Source organism: Anarrhichthys ocellatus, unplaced genomic scaffold (genome assembly GCF_004355925.1).
Source record: "Anarrhichthys ocellatus isolate YVR2014 unplaced genomic scaffold, GSC_Weel_1.0 scaffold88, whole genome shotgun sequence".
Classification (NCBI taxonomy): Eukaryota; Metazoa; Chordata; class Actinopteri; order Perciformes; family Anarhichadidae; genus Anarrhichthys; species Anarrhichthys ocellatus.
Genome location: NW_022280118.1, coordinates 764603 through 783868, shown reverse-complemented (window position 1 = coordinate 783868; position 19266 = coordinate 764603). Strand labels below are relative to the sequence as shown.

Below are 19266 nucleotides of genomic sequence, written 5' to 3'. Positions count from 1 at the left end.
TACTCTACACCTACGCTAGCGCCCCTGTGAGGCTGTTGGATGGAAGAAAAATGTCATTGTTAGATTTTTAACACACGTGGAGTTAAAAAAAAGGGTCTTGAACTTACGGTGAAGTTGGCAAGCAGCAGCGAAGGCGTCTCGTCATTGGTTGGATTGATGATGATGTAGAAGGGGACAAGGGCTGAGCGGTGCAGCCCATCACTCACGCTGATGGACAGCTGGTCGACAGTCGGCTCCGCCCCTTTGCTCTCCGATTGGACATAATTGATGAAACCTGAGGTCAGGTGAACGAGACTGAAGGATTCTGGAAAAGAGAGGGATATGCCAGGGTCAGGTCAGGTGACAAACACACACATAGACACACACACACACACTGACCGACTCGGACTCCCGCGTTGCTCTTCTCGGAGCCGGGTGTTGGCAGCGTGTTCTCCAGGAAGCCGTGCAGAGGAGAAGTCTCCAGGTGAAAGGTCAGCCGGTCGGGGGGGCTGTCAGGGTCTGAGGCCCCGAGGACCCCCCCACACAGACAGGCAGAGGAGCCCTCATCCACCACCAACATGGAGTCACCTAAGTCAACACACAACAACAGTGACATGAGTGGTGCAAATGGTTTTTCCATGGATGTAGCAGTTTGTCTCCACTGTCACCGGGGTGAAAAATATTTCCATTTCCTGATTTAGCCTCCTATGTTATACCCCCAAACTGTACACGTGGAAAAGAATGACCTGGCAATCCATCCATTAGTTTATATATCCATCCATCTGTCCATCCATCCATCAGTACATCTATCAGTCCCTCCATCCATCCATCCATCTATCCATCTATCCATCTATCCATCAGTTCATCTATTCATCTATCCCTCCATCAGTTTATCCATCCTTCCAACTTTCCATCCGTCCGTTTGTCGATCAGTCCATCACTTCATCCATCCATCCATCCCATTGTCAGCTGCTAATGAATCCACCACTCACCCATCTTCCTTCACACTGCTGTTAATTAAAAAAACACAATCACCTCTGGACCTGGATCCATTCTGACAAACCTCCTTTGTGCATGTATTAATTACGCTGTATATATATATATATATATATATATACACACACATGTATGTATACATTGTGTAAATGTGCGTGAGCATTAGCAATGGACAGTCCTGTGTCGCGCTGATAAACTAAACTAGGAAACAAGGAAGAGCTGGATTCCTCGCGTTTCGCCGCTAATGCTCTTACTCTGCGTCTTTATTCACTGCTAATTAATTAGACCAAGCAACACCACAGCCCCCCCACTCCCAAACACCCTGCACGGCCTGGCGGGGCTGGTGTTGAATGAATGGTGAGATATGCTGGCAGGATTAGAGAGTTATCCTGTCGCTAGTAGCGTCGCGGTAATCCGGCTGGCGAAGCGGCTAGTACACGTCGCCTAATGTGACAGTGGTCATGCGCCTCTTTCTGCTTTTGTTTTGAAAAGACGCTCATTGTCCACTGTCTCCTGGGGAACACACACATACACAGGAGTGATAATCTCACCCAGCTGTGTGCGTGTGTGTGTACATGTAATACCAGCAGACAATAGGAAGATTTCACTTAAAACACGTCAGTGCCAACCTCGTTAGCGCGGCCGCCACACTGTCAACAACACGCACACATGCCATAAATCACCTATAATGCTATGTGCAAACAATGAAACTTTGGACTCAGCTAAAACACACAACAAACACCAGACTGCAAGAAACACAGCAGAAACTATTCGGGTCTGAGGTTTTACTTGAAAAGGTTTAATATTTTAGTTGTAAAATGAGAAATAATCCCACTTGTTCCAAGTTTCAGGAAGTTTCTAGAAATTAGCTTCAGTCTCTCGAAGGAGATCAGAAAAGGGGGACGTACTGCTAGAATCAAGAAATATGACTTAGAGATGTGTTGCAGATGTTTTATTATGATTTGTTTGGCATTTTCACCGTTCACAACCAACCATCCACCTCGCGATTTTTGCAGTGAAGCATCTTGTCATTTTTCTAAGGCCTTGAATTCTGAAAAAGACACAGTAACTTAAAGATGGATGTTTAGAACTGCATCGCAAGACCTTCAAAATTAGACAGAATACAGCCGAGCACTGCTATCAAGAAAATGTTCTTCAGTCTGACAATATTCTTGCAACGAGCTGACTCATTTTACAGATTTTTCGTTTGTTTGGTCCTGAATTCTAAAAATCTCTCTTCTCTACAAACAGTTTGCAGTTTTAACATGCCGTTGCAATGTCTCTCTCACACACACACACACACACACACACACACACACACACACACACACACACACACACACACACACACACATCACACAGTCATCCCAATGTGAATCCCAGTGGTCACTGGTCTCCATTGATAACCACAGAGCTCCTCCAATCCCTTTTCTTGGCTCCGACTCCGGCAAGAACTATCACCCTCCCCAGGAGAGTATGTGTGTGTGTGTGTGTGTGTGTGGATATATACATGAAGTGTATGTTACCCCCCCCCCCCTCACCCGCCTCACCCTTCCCAGAACACAGTATGTGTTGGACTGATAGGTGACGGCATGTTGTCGGGGTCAGAGCTGCTCTGCTGCATTAAGAGGATTGTCAGCAGTGAACACAGACACACATATACACGAGTGTTGTGTTTATCTCTGTCTCTCATTGAGACATTTTCGGCTCCATTCACACTGAAGCTGAGCTGGAAAATGTCCTGTTTATCATTTCTCAGGTTTTAGTTAATGCTGAACATGCGTGTGTTATTATAACCAACAGAAATAATTACATTTACTGCAGGTTCACCAAGTTAAATACAATACTTTTAAAGATGTTAAAATTTCACAACGCAATTTAAAGTAACAGTGTGTAACATTTTTGGGGGATTAATTGGCAGAGATGGAATACACTCTTCATAACTATGTTTTCATTCAGATCTAAGAATCGTAGTGTTTTCGTTAGCTTAGATAAAGTAGTCGTCTTCCACGGAGTCCGCCATCTTGCACCGCCATGTTTCTACAGCAGTCCAGAACGGACACGTTTATGTTATCTGAAGGAAGGGATGCGTTCCGAAACTCGGAATTAAACGGGCCACGGTGCTAAATTATAAAAGATTGTAGTATTGATAAGCCAAGAAATTACTGGTGTTTTTTTATTTGTACTCTTTATTAGAATGTTTTGGTGTCATTTCACCATCATATCAGCCAGTCAGGACGACATGACCTACAATTATTTATCATTATTATATGTATATATATATACATATACTGTATACTGTATATATATATATATATTATATATATATATATATTACAGTAAACAGTAAAATCCTGCTTTTACATTAATACATGCTAAGTTAATGATAGAATATATGATTATATAACAGTCACAGGGGACATTTTTCTACTTTTAATACTTAAACTACATTTATTATCCTTCCATACTTTTACTCAAATAACATTTTCAACGCAAGCCTTTTACGTACTAAGAGTAACTTTACAGTGTGTTTTTACGGTGTTATTCCCTTACTTAAGTAAACTTACTGAATACTTTATTCTACAGCAGACAAGAGCGAATATTTACAATTTTTAAAAGCCTTTTTTGAGTAAACAAAATTCTGTGATTTTTAAAAGATACCCTGGAGGTAAACTGTTCCTCGGGTGTGTCATGACAGAAATCTTACCCAGAGTGACGGTGGGTACTTTGTTGTTGACAGGGAGAATGGTGATGTTGAGGTCGTACACAGGAAGCGTGCCGTGGAGAGGCACGGGAGGGGGCAGGGCGTCTCCGTGGCAACATCCGTCTGTCCCTCCAGCCTCGCCGTCAGAGATGATGAGGGTGAGAGTGTCAAATACCGACTCGGGTCCGATCTCCCCTCCTGAAACAGAAACCCCAAAACGTTATTTCTGAATGCTGTGAGAACGAGTCTAATGAAGAGCTTCATGACAACAGACAAAGGACACGATTCACATTGTTCTCACAAACAGCAGCTCTTTAGCTCCTACCTGCTCCCTGCGCCTGTTTCTGTTTGCACTTCAACTCCCTGTAATATCAAAATCTCATCAGCTGACCAAATATGTCCATATCTTGTTGTGAAGAAACTTTATGGAGGACTTGGAACTCTATCTCTGTGGTAGATACATTTCATTTTCCAAAACAACTTCACAATAAAAGCGTTCACGTGTTTGGCCGAAGATAAGCTTTTAATGTGAAGTAGCACAAAATGTTTTCAATAGCAGTCATTAAAACAACTCTGATACAGCGATCAGTAAACAAGAAAGTCAGGCTGATCTGTGATGTCAAATTTAACTCATTAGATTTAGTTGGAAGGTACAACCATTGTATTGTGCAGCTCTGACAACCGTGAGCATCATGTGGTTATAACTGCAGCATAACTTTATATGAAACGGGACTTTATTAATAGTCATTCTGATATTTATCGCTTATTTCTTCAGTTTTGATTTATTGAAAATGTAATGTGTAGTGATTGTTTATGATGCCTTGTGTGAGGGTCTAGTTGTCATATTTCAGATGTATCTGAGTTGTCAGCAGTTCCACCAAAGAGATATCTACCCTTTTAACTTTTCAAATGGTTTTATATTTTAATAACTACTCAACACTCAAAGAGGTCAAATCATCCAATATTTTCTGAAAAATCAAAGAATAGAAAAAAGTCCAGCAACTGAAGACAGATATTTGTGTATCAGAACGTATATTCTTATTTGCTCTTCCATTAATCATCTCTTGACCCCTCAGATTTATCTGGTGACCCTTTGGAGGGGCCAAAATCCCATGCTGGGAACTATTGGACTAAACTAGCTTCTTCTTCTTTTCGTTTCACTGAAGCGCGATGGTTATATGACAGTTTCCCATTTCTTTACACAGTCCTTTGCATTTTCATTGAACACTGCAAGGTCTTTTGAGTTGCAAGGGTTGGGTAGTAGACTAAACTAGCTCACTGCATGTAAAGTAGTAAAAACTAGCAAAAGAGATAAGCACACCATTTTTTTCCACGTGCCACGAACACAGCGTTGTCCACAATAATGCTCCCTCACCTGTGTGGACATAGCAGATGTGTCCCTGCAGCAGGTCCTGCTGGGAGAACTTGTCCACGGTCAATCCGGCTCTCTGAAGCTCTCCTCTGCCTGGACTCCGAGCCAGCATGTAGGTCAGTCTGGAGTCGTCGCTGTCCCGGTCTGTAGCTGACAGGTAGTCCACCGTTACCTGGACCCGCCCCGCCTCCTCGCAGCTCAGCTCCCCCCGCAGCCCTCCACCCAGCTGGGGAGGTTCATCGTTCATTGGCAGGACCTGAGGACAGCAGGAGAGGCTTCACAGACTAAAAACACACAGCACGAACAAATAAAGGCTCAGTAAAGAAATTAAACTTGGGAGTCCAAATCAAAAAATGCCCAAACCTAAAAACAGAAAATAATCAAAAGCCTTGATTGATGATAATGTTGTACACGTTTTGGCGGACAGGATAATTACCTGTATCGGCAGGACGACATCTACTGAGTTCAGACGGTCCATCACCTTCAGATGGACTTCATCCTGGGTGGTCTCAGAGTCGTCATGGATGTACCTGCCACACAAAGAGCCATCGCACAGTACACCCAACATGAATTACAAAATGTAGTACTGGTTTTACCGATGTTATTCTCTGTAGAGCATCATTTTATGACCAACTCTGCACAGGTCATTGGTTTGTAGACAGTTTGTCTTGTCCTCTCTGTCTCTCATCCTCTTGGAAAATGATTGAAAAGTGTGGATGTTTTCTAACAGTCTCGATAAAGTTATCGGACCAAATGTCACTTGGTCTCCTCCTCTCTCTCCGGTTCATTTTGTTTTCTCGCCTTGTTTTTCCTTTTTCCCGGTTCTGAAGACAAAACTTCCTGTAGCTGGTCCAAAAGTCTGAACCATCCAAAAAAACTATTACTTGAAACGAACAGGATCATGGTTCAGTTTGACTCGGACAGAGACCATCTCTTTTGGTCAGGTTAGGTTAGAACTCATTATAATCCCCAGTGGGAAAACTCATTTCCCACCAAATCAACTCATACAGACAACAAATAATAAATACAGTTTCCAGAGCACAAAACAAACATAAAACATGGTACAACATATAAATGACACCATAAAAAGCCATTTGAGACATGATTAACAGCAGAAAGATGCTACTTCTAAAAACCATTAAAAAAATCAGACTGCTGCTGGAACGAAAGACCTTCTGAGTCGTTCAGTAGAACACTGAAGCATCCTTAGTCGTTCTGACACGACCGTTTTTTAACTTGGCCCTCAGGGGGAGGTTTCACACCATTTTGATTCGGATCAAGTCTGAAAGTCTGGACCAAACGAGGTAGGTGTGAAAAGGCCCTAGAATTTGTTAACTGACAAAGAAGGAACTCAAACTACGACAAAGATCTTAGTGAAATAGAGTCACTGCAGAATAGAGGACAGTATACAGTACATATGCATATATTTACAATTTATATAATAATATATATTAATGGGATATCTAACCCATTGCTTTACTTCCTCTCTAGCTCTTGATTGGCTAAACACGAGTCTCCAGAAGCAGGTTTGAGACCACAGAGCTGGCATACAGAGCCAGAAATCAACCTATGACATTGTAATATAGCCACTTTCCACAGGCGGCAAAAATAATCTTTCTAAATTAAAAACATATTTTTTTAATTTCTTTGAGTGTACCGAGGCCGCATGAGGAGAGAGACAGAATGCTGAGACCAAAAGTTTCAAAAGAATTATGGGTACGGAGATAAACTCACACATGGAGCGACAACTCTCATACACCCACATTGAAATACCCACATCCGAAAACCCAGACCTGACTAAATGTGTCGCTTCCTCCTGAGGTTTTAGTTTATGTTACTGTTAGCTTCGGCAGCGGGATCAGTGAGGACACTGTAAACAGACACTCCCACAAGGATCCAGTCAAAAAGAAGGTGCAGACTAACAGTTTACAGAGGAATCAGTGCACGTGGGCCTGCAGCGTGTAATCATGGAACATCTAATTAGCGTGTTAGCTCTCTGGGATATTCACATAGCTTTGATCATGTTTGGTCTCCATGTCACTGCAGTCAGTGATCCTGAAACCCATCGGGACAACAACATCCGTTTTGTATTACATCACTGTATTGTTCCAGAGATTTTGAATCCTAATAACTTCAAACTAATTTGGTTTATTAAAACCTTGTTTGGATTGTTTTCTTGTTTAATCACATCAGCTCAACCAGTTAAAACCCAACACATCTAAAATGTCTAGAAGGCTATTATTGTGTCTACTTTTTCAAATGAAATATAAAAAAAAATAAAATCAGCTCTTTAGAACAATGGACATTTTGGCCAAAATTATGTTTTATCATAATTATATTATGTATTAATATATCTCACCAGCCCCTCACCTTGACCTTAGAGACAAACTCAAGTGATTTAAATCTTCATGAAATTGTTAAATTTATGACAAACAGACTTTTTAAATATTGTAATTGCAGTAGAGGTGGAGATATCCTGACTATCCTGATTGCCCATAATGCAACTTGATTACATTTCTTCACAACGCCCTTACCTTATAATCAGGGATACAGTCTTGATATTGTACGATTCTATAAAAGCTCAGATTACGTCGATCACCAATGTTTTTTAAATGATCTGAGCGATGATGTTCAGGTTAGGCAGATAAAACTCCTTGTTAAAGATCGGAAGACCTTTCTGTCTGGTACACATTGATGTTTCTATAAATACTACAGCCAGTATACAGACAATAACTTGCAACAGAAATGTTTTTACATTCTTATTAATTCCAGAAGTTTTTTTCTTTGCCGTTCTTTTGATCGATGTTACAATGCTGTGAACAAAATTATACACTTCACAACGTTTTTTTCAAATTAAAAGCCTACATATAAAAGGAAAGGCTACAAGACTTTTAATGTGAAGATTCTGAGCGACGACGTGTTGAGTTTCATTCATGGTAGCTAAACATCGTTTGGCAATTAGTGCTGTGGAAATGGATATTATACTGAAATGAACAGGTAAACAAAGATGAGGATTGACTTCATATTAAAAGAGAACAATAGAAAACAAAAGCCTCTATTATATAAAAGCCTGGTTCTCTCTGCAACTGACGAGTAAAACTTTTTTAGACTTGACAAAGCTCCTTTAGAGCAACAGAAAACCTTCTACAACTGCTAACCGTTTTTGCTAAATTAACTTTAAAAACATCCTTGGAAGGCTCAAATCACAAATACCTGTTTAAACCCCGACTCTAATCTTAAAACCAAGTGTAAGTACAACGCCCCACTGTGTCTGACCTGAGTCGGAGTCCTTTCAGGTCCTGCAGGGTGAATCCGTCTCCCTGCTGCAGCGCTCGGCCCTGCAGCTCCAGCCGGCCGTGGCGAGCCGTCCTCTGAACCTTCGTCCTCAGAGCCTCCTTCCTGCTGTCCCGGTCCTGAACCAGGAGGTGCTCCTCGGTCACAAAGGCCCCTCCGCCTTCCTCCACCCGCAGCAGGTTGGTGAAGGCCTGAAGAAGCACACAGAGGATTAACCAACAGAGCTGCATAGTCGAATGTGGAGTGAAATAAAAATAAAAATTAATTCACTTTGATGGATATTCTATCCGATATGGTGGAAGATTTAAAAACGACATAACTTCCAGTCACAGATCATCGCATGGCATTAAACCCCCCCACAATCAAGAATGATCCAGTCCGTGTTTGACCTCTGACCTCTGGCACCTGGTCGTCCACGGGGTTGACGGTGATGTTGAAGAGAAGGCCGGAGACGGTGCCGCCGTGGTGGTCGCTGACAGAGAAGACGAACTGGACGAACAGCGGCTCCGGGCCGATGTCCTCCACCGGGGGCATGAAGGCCACTTTCATGTGGTGCACTGCATGCTGGGAGAGCACGGGAAATGCAGTATGTTTACCGTTTTGTCAATATCACATTTATTCAGATGTATATTATTATCTTCATGAAACTCCTGAATACATACTTCACCCACAAAAATGACAATTCGTATATCAACTACTCACAGCATGTTACCATGAATGTTTGTAGTTTTTCTCTCATGCCTCCACAGTTATCCACAGTGTAAACCCTTGAGCATGTGAAATAAATGGAGGTCAGGTTTAACAACAGCAAAACTATATCAAGTGTACTTCTGTCCATTTAAGTCAAGGATTTACTGCGTTTTGGGATTCTCCGTTCACTGGGGAGGCATGTGAGGAAAACTACGTTTTCTTCCCTAACAAAGCCAGCGACACATGACAAATAACTCAACGTTAACTTCTCATTTCACACGGGGAACGAACAGCGGTCTCCTGAGAGATCGCTGTTTGTTGGACCCACCCCCCCCCCCCCCCTGTGTGTGTTTCAGCGGTCTTTATACGTCCTAGTTCAAGATCACCTGGACAACGAACAAAAATATTTCGTGGTACAGCTACGAATTACGGCGCATTCTTTTTCGTAGTTATTGCTGCAAACGCTGGATGAGACCAGCCTGCACGTGGTGAGTAATGGATACACTAATGGTCGTTTGGTGGGTAAAGTATTCCTTGAAGTAGGAATCGTGCGGCTTGTGTATATCAGGATGCCGTTTATATATTTCAAACCTGTGTGAAGGACTTTAACACCGGCACCATGTGGTCTCTCTTCATGCTGTTGGCGCTGTCTGTGTAGAACAGACGTCCTGCATCCATCAGCCTAAAATAAAGAAATTAATAAAAAGGAGAGTTTCTGTAGATTTCAGGAATCAGGAGAGTGTGAATCAGACAGTTTTAGAGGCGACGGAAGCTTTACGTTCTCGCTTTTGATTAAGCCAGATAAGCAGTCTTTGTGCTAAGCTAGGCTAAACACATCCTGGACAGCAGAAGCAGTCCTGCCCTTGTCCTGTCCTTACCCAGGATGCAGTGGGCTGAAGCAGGGCTGCGTGATGACGTAGGTCAGGTCCGTGTCTGGATGCTCTCTGTCAGAGAAGTGGAGGTGAGCCTGAGTGACGTAAACCACCTCTGTCTCCTTCACCGTCAGAGAGCGAACGCTGCCAGAGACCTCCGCCGGCAGCTGGTCCTTCACCGGGAAAACGTGGACCACCACCGTCTGGATCCACAGGGAGGAGAAAAGTACTAGTACCACAATGTAAAAATGCTCAAGTGAATAAAAGTACCTCAAAGTTGAACTTAAGTAAATGTACTTAAATACATTGCTTTTCTAATCTATGGTGACTCACATATGTCTGGGAGAGGTTGGGCGGCTGGTGGCTGTCAGACAGCGTGAAGTCGAAGGAGTCCTCAAACTGCTCCTCTCCTGAGTGCTGGTAGTAGATCTGACCCTGGATCAGATCTCTCTGGAGGAAACTGTCCACGGGATCTCCTGCACAACACAAAACACAACGACGATATTTACGACGTAGCAGCTGAATCACGGGATGACGAGCATCATCCCGACAAAACCATTTTGAACTTGCCGACCTGCTACAACTATCAAGGAGATTAAGAAAAAGTTACTCTGAATTTGTAACGTTTTATGTTTTGCTTTTATTGTCATTTATAGTTTAGACTGCAAAAAATGAAAAAGACCTCAGATACCATCCAGATAAAGGAAAGCCACAAACATCTATTATTGAGTCGAGCGGACTTTTTTTATTTAGAGATTATATTTTCCCTTGTTAATTGATTTAATTGCTACATTGAATGATTTTCTAAGGATAAATAACAAGAAACTTTTTGTTTATATATTTGTATTTGTTTGTTAAAGTGCAGTGTGGATAGACTTCCACGGTGTGCTCCATAATAACTCTCTCTGTGGTTCCGATTTCCTCTCATCACCTCTGCTAGACGCATGTGAGATGTGTTAATTAAAGGAAATGAGAACAGTGTATGAGGTTATGGTTTTGCAGTCCAGAATAGCAAGTTTAACTTCTGCACTATTTTGTGTCTTGGATTGTCTTTTTGGTGAGAAGTGTTTTTTTCGTTGTCAATGACTGCTCCACGGTAATTGTTCTGCACGTGACAAAGAATTAAAAAGGAACTAGGCAGTAGATTGTTTTGTCCTCTGAATCATTGCCAATATTTAGTTAACATGTCATGGTAGAAGTTGTTTGAGCGCTTCTCAGTCAGTTTTGTATTTCGAACACCTGAAAGTCCAAAGTTGTGTTGATACCCGAGAATGGATTAACAATTAACACAATTTCTTTTTCAGGAGTGTGATTTTCAAAATAAAAGAGGGAAGCCATAACTTGAAAGAGGCTTTTTCTAAGATCTTACATAATACAGTTTATGCAGTAGATATCTCTCTTAAAGCACAGTGTGATGTTGCTACATAAAGTTAAAACATACATACAATTTCTTAAATATGGCATGTTACAAAAAGAAGTCAAATGAAAAATATGATGTACTGTCATGGTTGAGAACATGATGATGTCTTTTGAGGCCTTTTATTTATAATTTCTAACTACACTCACAACCTTTGACCTTGATAACATAACATTAAACTTTATTCTTCTATTTCTCAAATGGAACTGAACACGCCCCTCCATCACCTGTCTCGTGGGTGATGGTCTTCCGCACCAGCTGCCCCGCCCGGGGGCCGGATGCCAGCCGGTAGAGGATGTAGTCGTCGCTGGAGTCCAGGTCGGAGGCCAGCAGCGTGTACTCCTCCAGCCGCACGGTGCCGCCCTCCTGCACCTCCACCGCCACGTTGTTGATGAGGAACGGGGGCGAGTCGTCCTTGGGCAGCACGTTGATGGGGAACCTGTGTCGGATGCTGTGGCGGCCGTCGCTGATGCGGAAGACGATGTGGTCGCGCACGGTGTCGCTGTCGGAGTGGTGGTAGACCACCACGCCCTCCCGCAGGTCCCGCACGCGGAACATGAACGCCTTCCCGCCTGGGGGAAACAAGAGAGTGTCATCAGACTGGACAGGTGTTTACATCAGGAGGAGGCTGTATAGTTCATGTGAGTAAGTCCCACTATATATATCAAGAATGAACTCATAAATGTGCTGATTTCATCTATTAAGTCATTTAGTCTTGACTAAACAAACCAGTACCGATACAGTTAATAAGACTTTTAGAACAGAACCTATTTTAATAGTTTGACCAGAGCGCTGTCCAACATATCCCATTTATTGTCTCAAGACTTCCCATTACCAATATTCTACATCTTTATCCGCGTCTCATTGGACAGTGGTATGGATCGTCTCAATATGTTAAATAAGAATTATACAAGTACAAGATTTTACATATTTTTTAAATTATCCAAAATGGACAATAAACATTGGGACCAAGGATTTCCTCTCCACACACTAAAAAAACTCAATCATCAGGCTGCTCTCTGGGGAAAGATGGATTTGACCCCAAATGGTAAATGATCATTATATGATTTCATATTTGTTTCTGACGTTATAATCATATCATCACGGTCATAAAAAACACAATTTGTTGTCTCTTGTACCATGACGCTTTTGACCCACGCCAAGGTTTTCAATAGGTTACGCTCACATTAGTGGTACCCAGTCCATTACATTAAACATACGTTTAAATATTTGTATTTCCTTCATATGAATTTTCACGCATTTGCAGTATCAATTCATATTTATATTGTAAAAATGTCTTTTTATTGATATCGGTGTTACTCAAAGCTACTTTCATGTCAATTTATGTTGACATTTACGTCATCGGATTTAAAGAGGAAATATGTGTACAAATTTAAATAATGTGAATGATTGAAAAAACCTATGTTTATATATGTTTTTAGTATTAATAAATTCTAATTGTCGCTTCAAATGTAATCCGTGGAGTCTGAACTCGGCGAGGAGTTGGACGGAACATGAAAAAACTTGTCTGTCCCACGTTGAGGGAATGTAGGCCGTGTCCATCTGTCGGCTCTCTGCTGCTGGCTGGCCTCCCTAGCGCTGTACATCATGCTAACCGCTAACAGCACAGCGTCACATGACTAGCCGACATGTGTTGTCGTCGGAGGACAGTGCTCTGTTGTTTCCAAAGCCAAAGCTTCGCACTTTTGATTCAATTACTGTCCTCGACACATGCGACACTTTTTTCTTTTTTTCTTCGCCATTGTCACTTGAAAAATAACAAGTTTCTCATAGGCGCCTGAAGGCACTGCGAGGCGCTGGCTGGGGGTCCGCGCTGGTGGGGTAAAACGTGGCGTCCTTCCCGGTGGCCCGCCCCGGTTTGCCAGCATCGGGGGGCTTCCTGTCTCCCTTTCGTGCGTGCCAGAGAGACAGAAGTGCAAGGTCAGCAGACAGATTGAGAGAGACGAGTGGTCGCGAACCCCGAACCTCATTAGCGACTTTACCGAGGTGGGTGGGGGGGGGAAAGCGGCTACCGGTCCAAGTGGATGGAAACAACTTGGTAATTGGGCCCAAAGGTGGCGTTGGGCAACAGGCCCATAACGGAGGAAATGGGATGGGAGGCGTGTGTGTGTGTGCGTGTGTGTGAGCATCAGGACAGGCAGCCATCCATTTGGCTGAAGGCGTTGGACCGAGCCTGCAGTGACTGCCCCCCCCCCCCCCCCTCGCATTGCAGCATGGAGGGTCAGCGGAGCTCTCCTCGGAGACACAACTCCACCAGAGGACTGCTTCCTACAGGGATCCTACGTACGTACATACATGACAGCGGAGCACAGCCAAACTTTTGTTCCTTCGTAAACAAGAGTCCAAACACGAAAGCAGGTGCTACTGTCCAACATGGGGGAGCTGGCTGGAAACAAGCCTAGTGGGACAAAAGTTTTAACAACCAGCCAACTACTATACTGTACTGTAAAGTAGGGTTTCTCTGTACAGGTTTGTGATGGTAGTCGGTAAAAAAGACAGAAAGAAAGAGAGAACTGAGAATTTAAAGATGACAATATGAGAAGCAGGAAACAAAGACAATGAAGAGGCAAGAGAGGGGAAAGAAAACAGAAGAAGAAAGTCATTAAGTCATAAGAGAGGAACTTGTTTGGATTGATTTCTTTAATCCGGTAGAGACCAGTACGAACCGACCCACATGAGAGTTTTCTGACGTGACATTCCCAGTCTGTAGGACATCACTGTTCGTCAGTTCATGTCGCTGGTTTCTTCACAGCCTAGTCAGTGGTGGACGTACCTCTAAATTGTTCTCAAGTACAGTACTTGAGTATTTCTATCTTCTGCTGATTTGTGCTTCTAATCCGTTACATCTCAGAGGGAAATATTGTGATGTGTACTCCATTACAATTATTTGATAGCTTAATTTTGAAGGCCTTATTCAGGCTGCCAGCTCAAATCTGTCTTTTGGCATTTTATATCCACATTGATTTTTAAAAGTCTGGACAGCAAAAAAAACACATGAAATGTAATTTTTTTTGTGTAAGTTAGATCCAAACCACATTTGGAGGTGGTTTGAAGTGCGATTCCAGTGGAATTTCTACAGTCCGGATGCTGCGGACTCTCAGTTTGGGTTGTGGAAGTGCTGAGCAGAATCCATGCTGCTCCTGTCAGAGCGCTATGGAGGACGATGCAGACAGATGCCCAAATAACACCTGACAGCACGAGAGGCCGAACGGGTAACATTAAGTTGCTTAATGCGCCACTGAGCAACTTTTAAAGGATCGAATGAGACGCTGTATCCAGTTCTCTTCATACATCCATTACTCATACACACAGATGACGCGTAACACGCTCCGACTGCATCGGTTTGTGACGGACGTATTGATTTCGTATTGACGGACTGATTCCCCAAAATATTTGAGTGGAGTATTATAGAAAACTCTTGCACTCCTGCAACTCTTGCACTCTGGCATTAGTAAAACTTTACCTTTTTAATATACAGTATATTATTCAGTCTGCAAATTGAGTACATTGGTACTTATATAATATAAGTACCAATGTATATATAATACATATATAACTATATTATATATATTATAAAGTGAAAGCTCACCCCTGTCCTTCGGTCAATACACACACACACACACACACACACGCACTCGTGGTGTCAGTGAACTTTAAACGTCAAAATAATTAACTTAATTTTTAACCCTAATATCTGTAGATGGCAACAGTGTAATTGTTTCTTAAGCGGACTTTTACACTTTTTAATTTGAATTTTCTGACCTTCTAAAGGGGTCATGAGACGATTAAAGGGCAACAAAGGGATCAATTATATCTGTTTTGAAATATTTCTTTAAAATACAAAGTTAACATAGTCAGGCCTCTCAATATCCTTGAAATGAGAAATTTGCTGAGTGAAAAAAAAACACAACTGCTGTGTAATATGGTTTGTAATGGAAGAGGTAGCAGGAGAAAGTTCACCTTTGAGACTTTGCTCTCATCCAAAATGAATTAAGACACCGAATCAATCTCTAAAATGCAGATATCCTCGCTGAAGCCCACTGCAAGGTGCTCTTGCAGGTCACGATAATTCATTGTTTGAGAATGTGTCCATACTAGAGATATTAAAAATGAAATTTGATGAAACGAGCTGGAGAATCAGCTGAAAACAGGCCTCCTCTCCCTCTGAGCTCTCCTCTGTTCCTGCGAGTCTAAAGCAGCCATGAAAGGTTAACTCCCTGCCTGAACCCCTCAGGGGGAGCGCCTGCACTCCTGCCACCTCCCCCCACACACACTCCCTTCTTCACTGCCCCAGCTGGTAGCATGAAAACCTGTTTGGGGACAGTGCATATGCTCCCTATGCACAGCGGCATGAAATGGCATAAATCCCTCCAATCTGCTCGGTCCAGCTCCCCGTTTCGAGACAAAGAGGCCATGTCCCAGCGCGCTGGGCTGGAAGGGACAGACGTGGACGGAGAGGGAAGCGGTGGTAGCAGCCTCCCCCCCCCCCCCCCTCCTCCGGCGAAGCGGCCGCGGCCCCATTTTACACCTGATTAGGAAACACATGCAGGGCCACTAGACATATGCTTCCCCAGCCACACCACAGTCCCTGACGGATGGGCAACACATGGAGGAAAAAGGGCGGAAAAGGCCAGAAGACATTCTGTGGGAATTCCCAGGGTGGTGGTGTGTGTCGGAATACCAGCACGGGATTAGAAGGGCCGAGGTATGGGGACGGAGGATCAAACTGGGGTTCTTCCTCAAAGTAATGTGACTCCGTATGTATACTGCATGTGGATAAATGTGCAAATATGCATTTTACCGACCTCCATCATCCGTCTACACCCAGTTTGGGTGCTGCATCCAATCAGGACTACGCTGAGGTGATTCATCTTGTTGTCTTGCTTTGATCCAGCTGCTTTTGGGCTTTTGACACATACGTTTCTCACGTCTCAACAGAGGTCAGATTCATGCAGAAACCAACAGCTAAAATTTTCACCTGTTAACTGACTGACTGGAGTGTTAACTGTACATCTGTGTCATGTACACAACTGCTATTTATAGGTAGGCACTGATGCAACATATCTTTGGAAAGCTAAGATTCTTGTGATTCGATTTATGTAAACCATTTCAAGATACAATCACAACAGCAGGTACAATCAACGCCTCAGTCAGACCACCAACCAACAAACAAGCAGTTACAAAATCAAGGCAACTCACCGATGAAGCTTTATAGAAGTCCACCCATTGATAATATTCCAACAAAAACGGTCTTGTTACATTGCCAAAGGTCCAGACGATCCAATCCAGTAAAATATTTAGTCCAAAACACATTGTTACGTCCATAAATATCCACGGACTGCTGTTGCATCATTTCAAATTAGCCGGCAGATATGCCAACTATCTATGTATTTTCGAACGTAACTTCAGTTCGCATGTAAACATTGGGTACATCCCAAGTCTCTTAATTGCATCCCCGTTTCCCTCACTTGTGTCCTTTCCTTGCGTCTTAGTCCCTCCCACCAGGGATGCATGGAGAGACGCAAGGAAACCATGCGAGGAGAGAGGAAACGAGGAAATATGTTTTAAGAGACATGAGACGACCTTTCCTCTGACGACCTTTCCTTTGCCGCCTTGTTCAGACTGCAGGCAAATTCGATTCGTTTTTCCAATGAGATCTTTCCAGATGGCCCGAACTATCAATTGCAAGTGATCAGATCAGATGTGTGTGTCCAGACATCACCAACCTATCTGCATGGGTTGATGTGGTAACGACTTAGGCGTTAGTGACTACGTAGTTACGCTGCTGACACAGACACACAAATAAAATGCGGTAAAGAGTAAAGAGCACAATATTTGCCTGAGAGATGTAGTGTTTGACCTCACCTCTGACACTAAGGCGTCCATGGAGAGGCCCGTCCACAGCCACCAGATAGACTGCATCAATATTGTCGTTGTCCACTATCTGCAGCTCCTCCCACGTGATTGGTCGGGACTGACCCTCCAGCAGGTCCAAACCTGAGACATCAGAGACAGGAAGACAATGGCATTAAAGTTTAGGTTAAACAGTAGATGCTCAGTTTGACGACAATAAAGGATGTATTTTGGATGAAACAATGTAAAGAGTTTTATGTCAGTGAAACTTTTGTACCCATGTTCCAGGAGACTCTGGGGGCGTTTGTTTCCGTCGCCCTGATGGAGATGTGGACCACGATGGGTGGGCTGGTCATGTAGGAACTGTCTATAGCCTGAAACTCCACCTTACATAAAATAGATTGACAGAATGGACTGTAAATGTAATATTTGACCATGTAAAAAAAGATTTAATGACTGGAAATTGTGCAAACAAAGAGAGACATCCAAAATAATTTATTTGGTACAAAAGTCATAAATGGTGATGAGACAAGAATCTACTTTAAAGAAGCTATTATTTTTTTTACTATATTTTATTCAATTTTGTTGAAATTTTTTTTCTTTTTCCTGAAAGATCTACCTCTTGCTCAAATGGAGTTCTTTTTGACGATACACCTCATATATTTCATATTTTAAGTCTTGTCTATTCATTAGCACAATTAGCATAACCTCCAGTACCTCGTAGTTCCTGCGGTGCGATTGGCTGCTGTTGGGCGGCTGGTAGGCCACCTTCATCTCGTGGAGGTCCAGCCATGTGAAGGACGCGACGGGCTTTGTGTGATCATCCAGGTGGGTGATGTAGCCCTCGACCGGCGGGGAGGACACGTTGAAGACCAGCCTCTCCTGCGGCGTCTCGTGGTCCTTGGCGTCCATTGAGGCCGTGGTGAGCGGGGTGAGGATGAACTGGTCCACCTCCAGGATGAAGGAGGCCATGAAAGCGGCTTGGGGCGGCTGGTTTTGCATCGCGCCGTGGATCAGAACCGGCAACCACACTGACTCTGCCTGTAGGGGCGGGGCAAGGGGACGGGAAGGTGAAGGTCGGTGATAAAGTTGCCACATTTTTTCTGAAGAGCGACTCATGGTTCTGCTTTGAGCCTCATGAGATTTAATTTTCCTTCCTCTAAAATCTCTTTTGGGACACTCGAGTTTACAACTTTGACTTACCTCACATTTAATAAGTCACACACACGACTTAAGACTGGACTCAGACTCAAGATTTGGGACTTGTGTGCCAAATTTCACAACCTTAACAAGCGAGTCTCTCCTCATCCAATCATCGACACACACGACAGACAGCAGGAGGCGAGTGAGGGGATCGAAAGTTCGAGCTACCACAGGAGCATAGAAGAAGAAGAAGAGCCACTACGAGAGGTGCTTTGACGTGAGCCGTTCGCATCTGGTGGGCGGGGCCACAGATGACTGTAAACTGCAGCAAACAACACCGTGTTGAGCACATCACCAAACTTGATTAGACCGGCGTTGGCAGAATATTATGAAAATATGAGTGGGTGTTTGTTTGCTTGCCACAATTGACCCTCTGCTAAGTCCCGCCCTCGAAGGCAGACTGGCCAATCGTAGCAGAGCATCGGCCAGCTCCGACCAGGGTCCGACAACTAATCGGCTCTGCTCCATAGATTCTCATGCAATGGTTTCAGGTTTACTTCTTGTTCAGGCTGGTTTAGTTGATTTGGAGCTAGTCGTATACGGTGTCGCTAGGTCACGCTTCCACAGTCCAAATATGGTAAGTTCCATTCATTGGTTGCAAAAAGCCAAACTCGAGGCTTCATAACTGCAGTCCACAAACCAATGGGTGACGTCACAATGACTACGTCCACTTCTTATGTCTATACGTCTTCTTATGTCTACGTCTATGTATCTAACGTGTCAGGCTCATCCGGTTAACATTAACACCATTACACTGGGTTTGAGGAGCTAGAGGTATGTGTTCATTTACAGTAGATTATAAACTGTTAGTTGGAGACCTGGTAAAGTTACAGAATGCTCTCTCTCTATGTTGTATGTATATATA

The 19266-nt window shown here is 43.3% G+C and overlaps 1 protein-coding gene across 2 annotated transcripts in view; it reads right to left on the bottom strand.

Moving 5' to 3' along the window:
* The window catches only part of frem1b (Fras1 related extracellular matrix 1b), a 52786-nt gene that overhangs the window by 22848 nt on the left and 10672 nt on the right, over window positions 1-19266 (bottom strand). For both annotated transcript variants that reach the window (XM_031875300.1, XM_031875299.1), the window contains exons 7-20: window positions 17916-18239; window positions 17476-17584; window positions 17211-17342; window positions 11552-11896; window positions 10241-10383; window positions 9914-10110; window positions 9627-9717; window positions 8742-8909; window positions 8328-8536; window positions 5488-5581; window positions 5055-5307; window positions 3683-3877; window positions 379-567; window positions 108-304 (exon numbers count right to left, since the gene is read on the bottom strand). In XM_031875300.1, coding sequence (XP_031731160.1) covers window positions 108-304; window positions 379-567; window positions 3683-3877; window positions 5055-5307; window positions 5488-5581; window positions 8328-8536; window positions 8742-8909; window positions 9627-9717; window positions 9914-10110; window positions 10241-10383; window positions 11552-11896; window positions 17211-17342; window positions 17476-17584; window positions 17916-18239 — 2646 coding nt within the window. The remainder of the gene's footprint in view (window positions 1-107; window positions 305-378; window positions 568-3682; window positions 3878-5054; window positions 5308-5487; window positions 5582-8327; window positions 8537-8741; window positions 8910-9626; window positions 9718-9913; window positions 10111-10240; window positions 10384-11551; window positions 11897-17210; window positions 17343-17475; window positions 17585-17915; window positions 18240-19266) is intronic.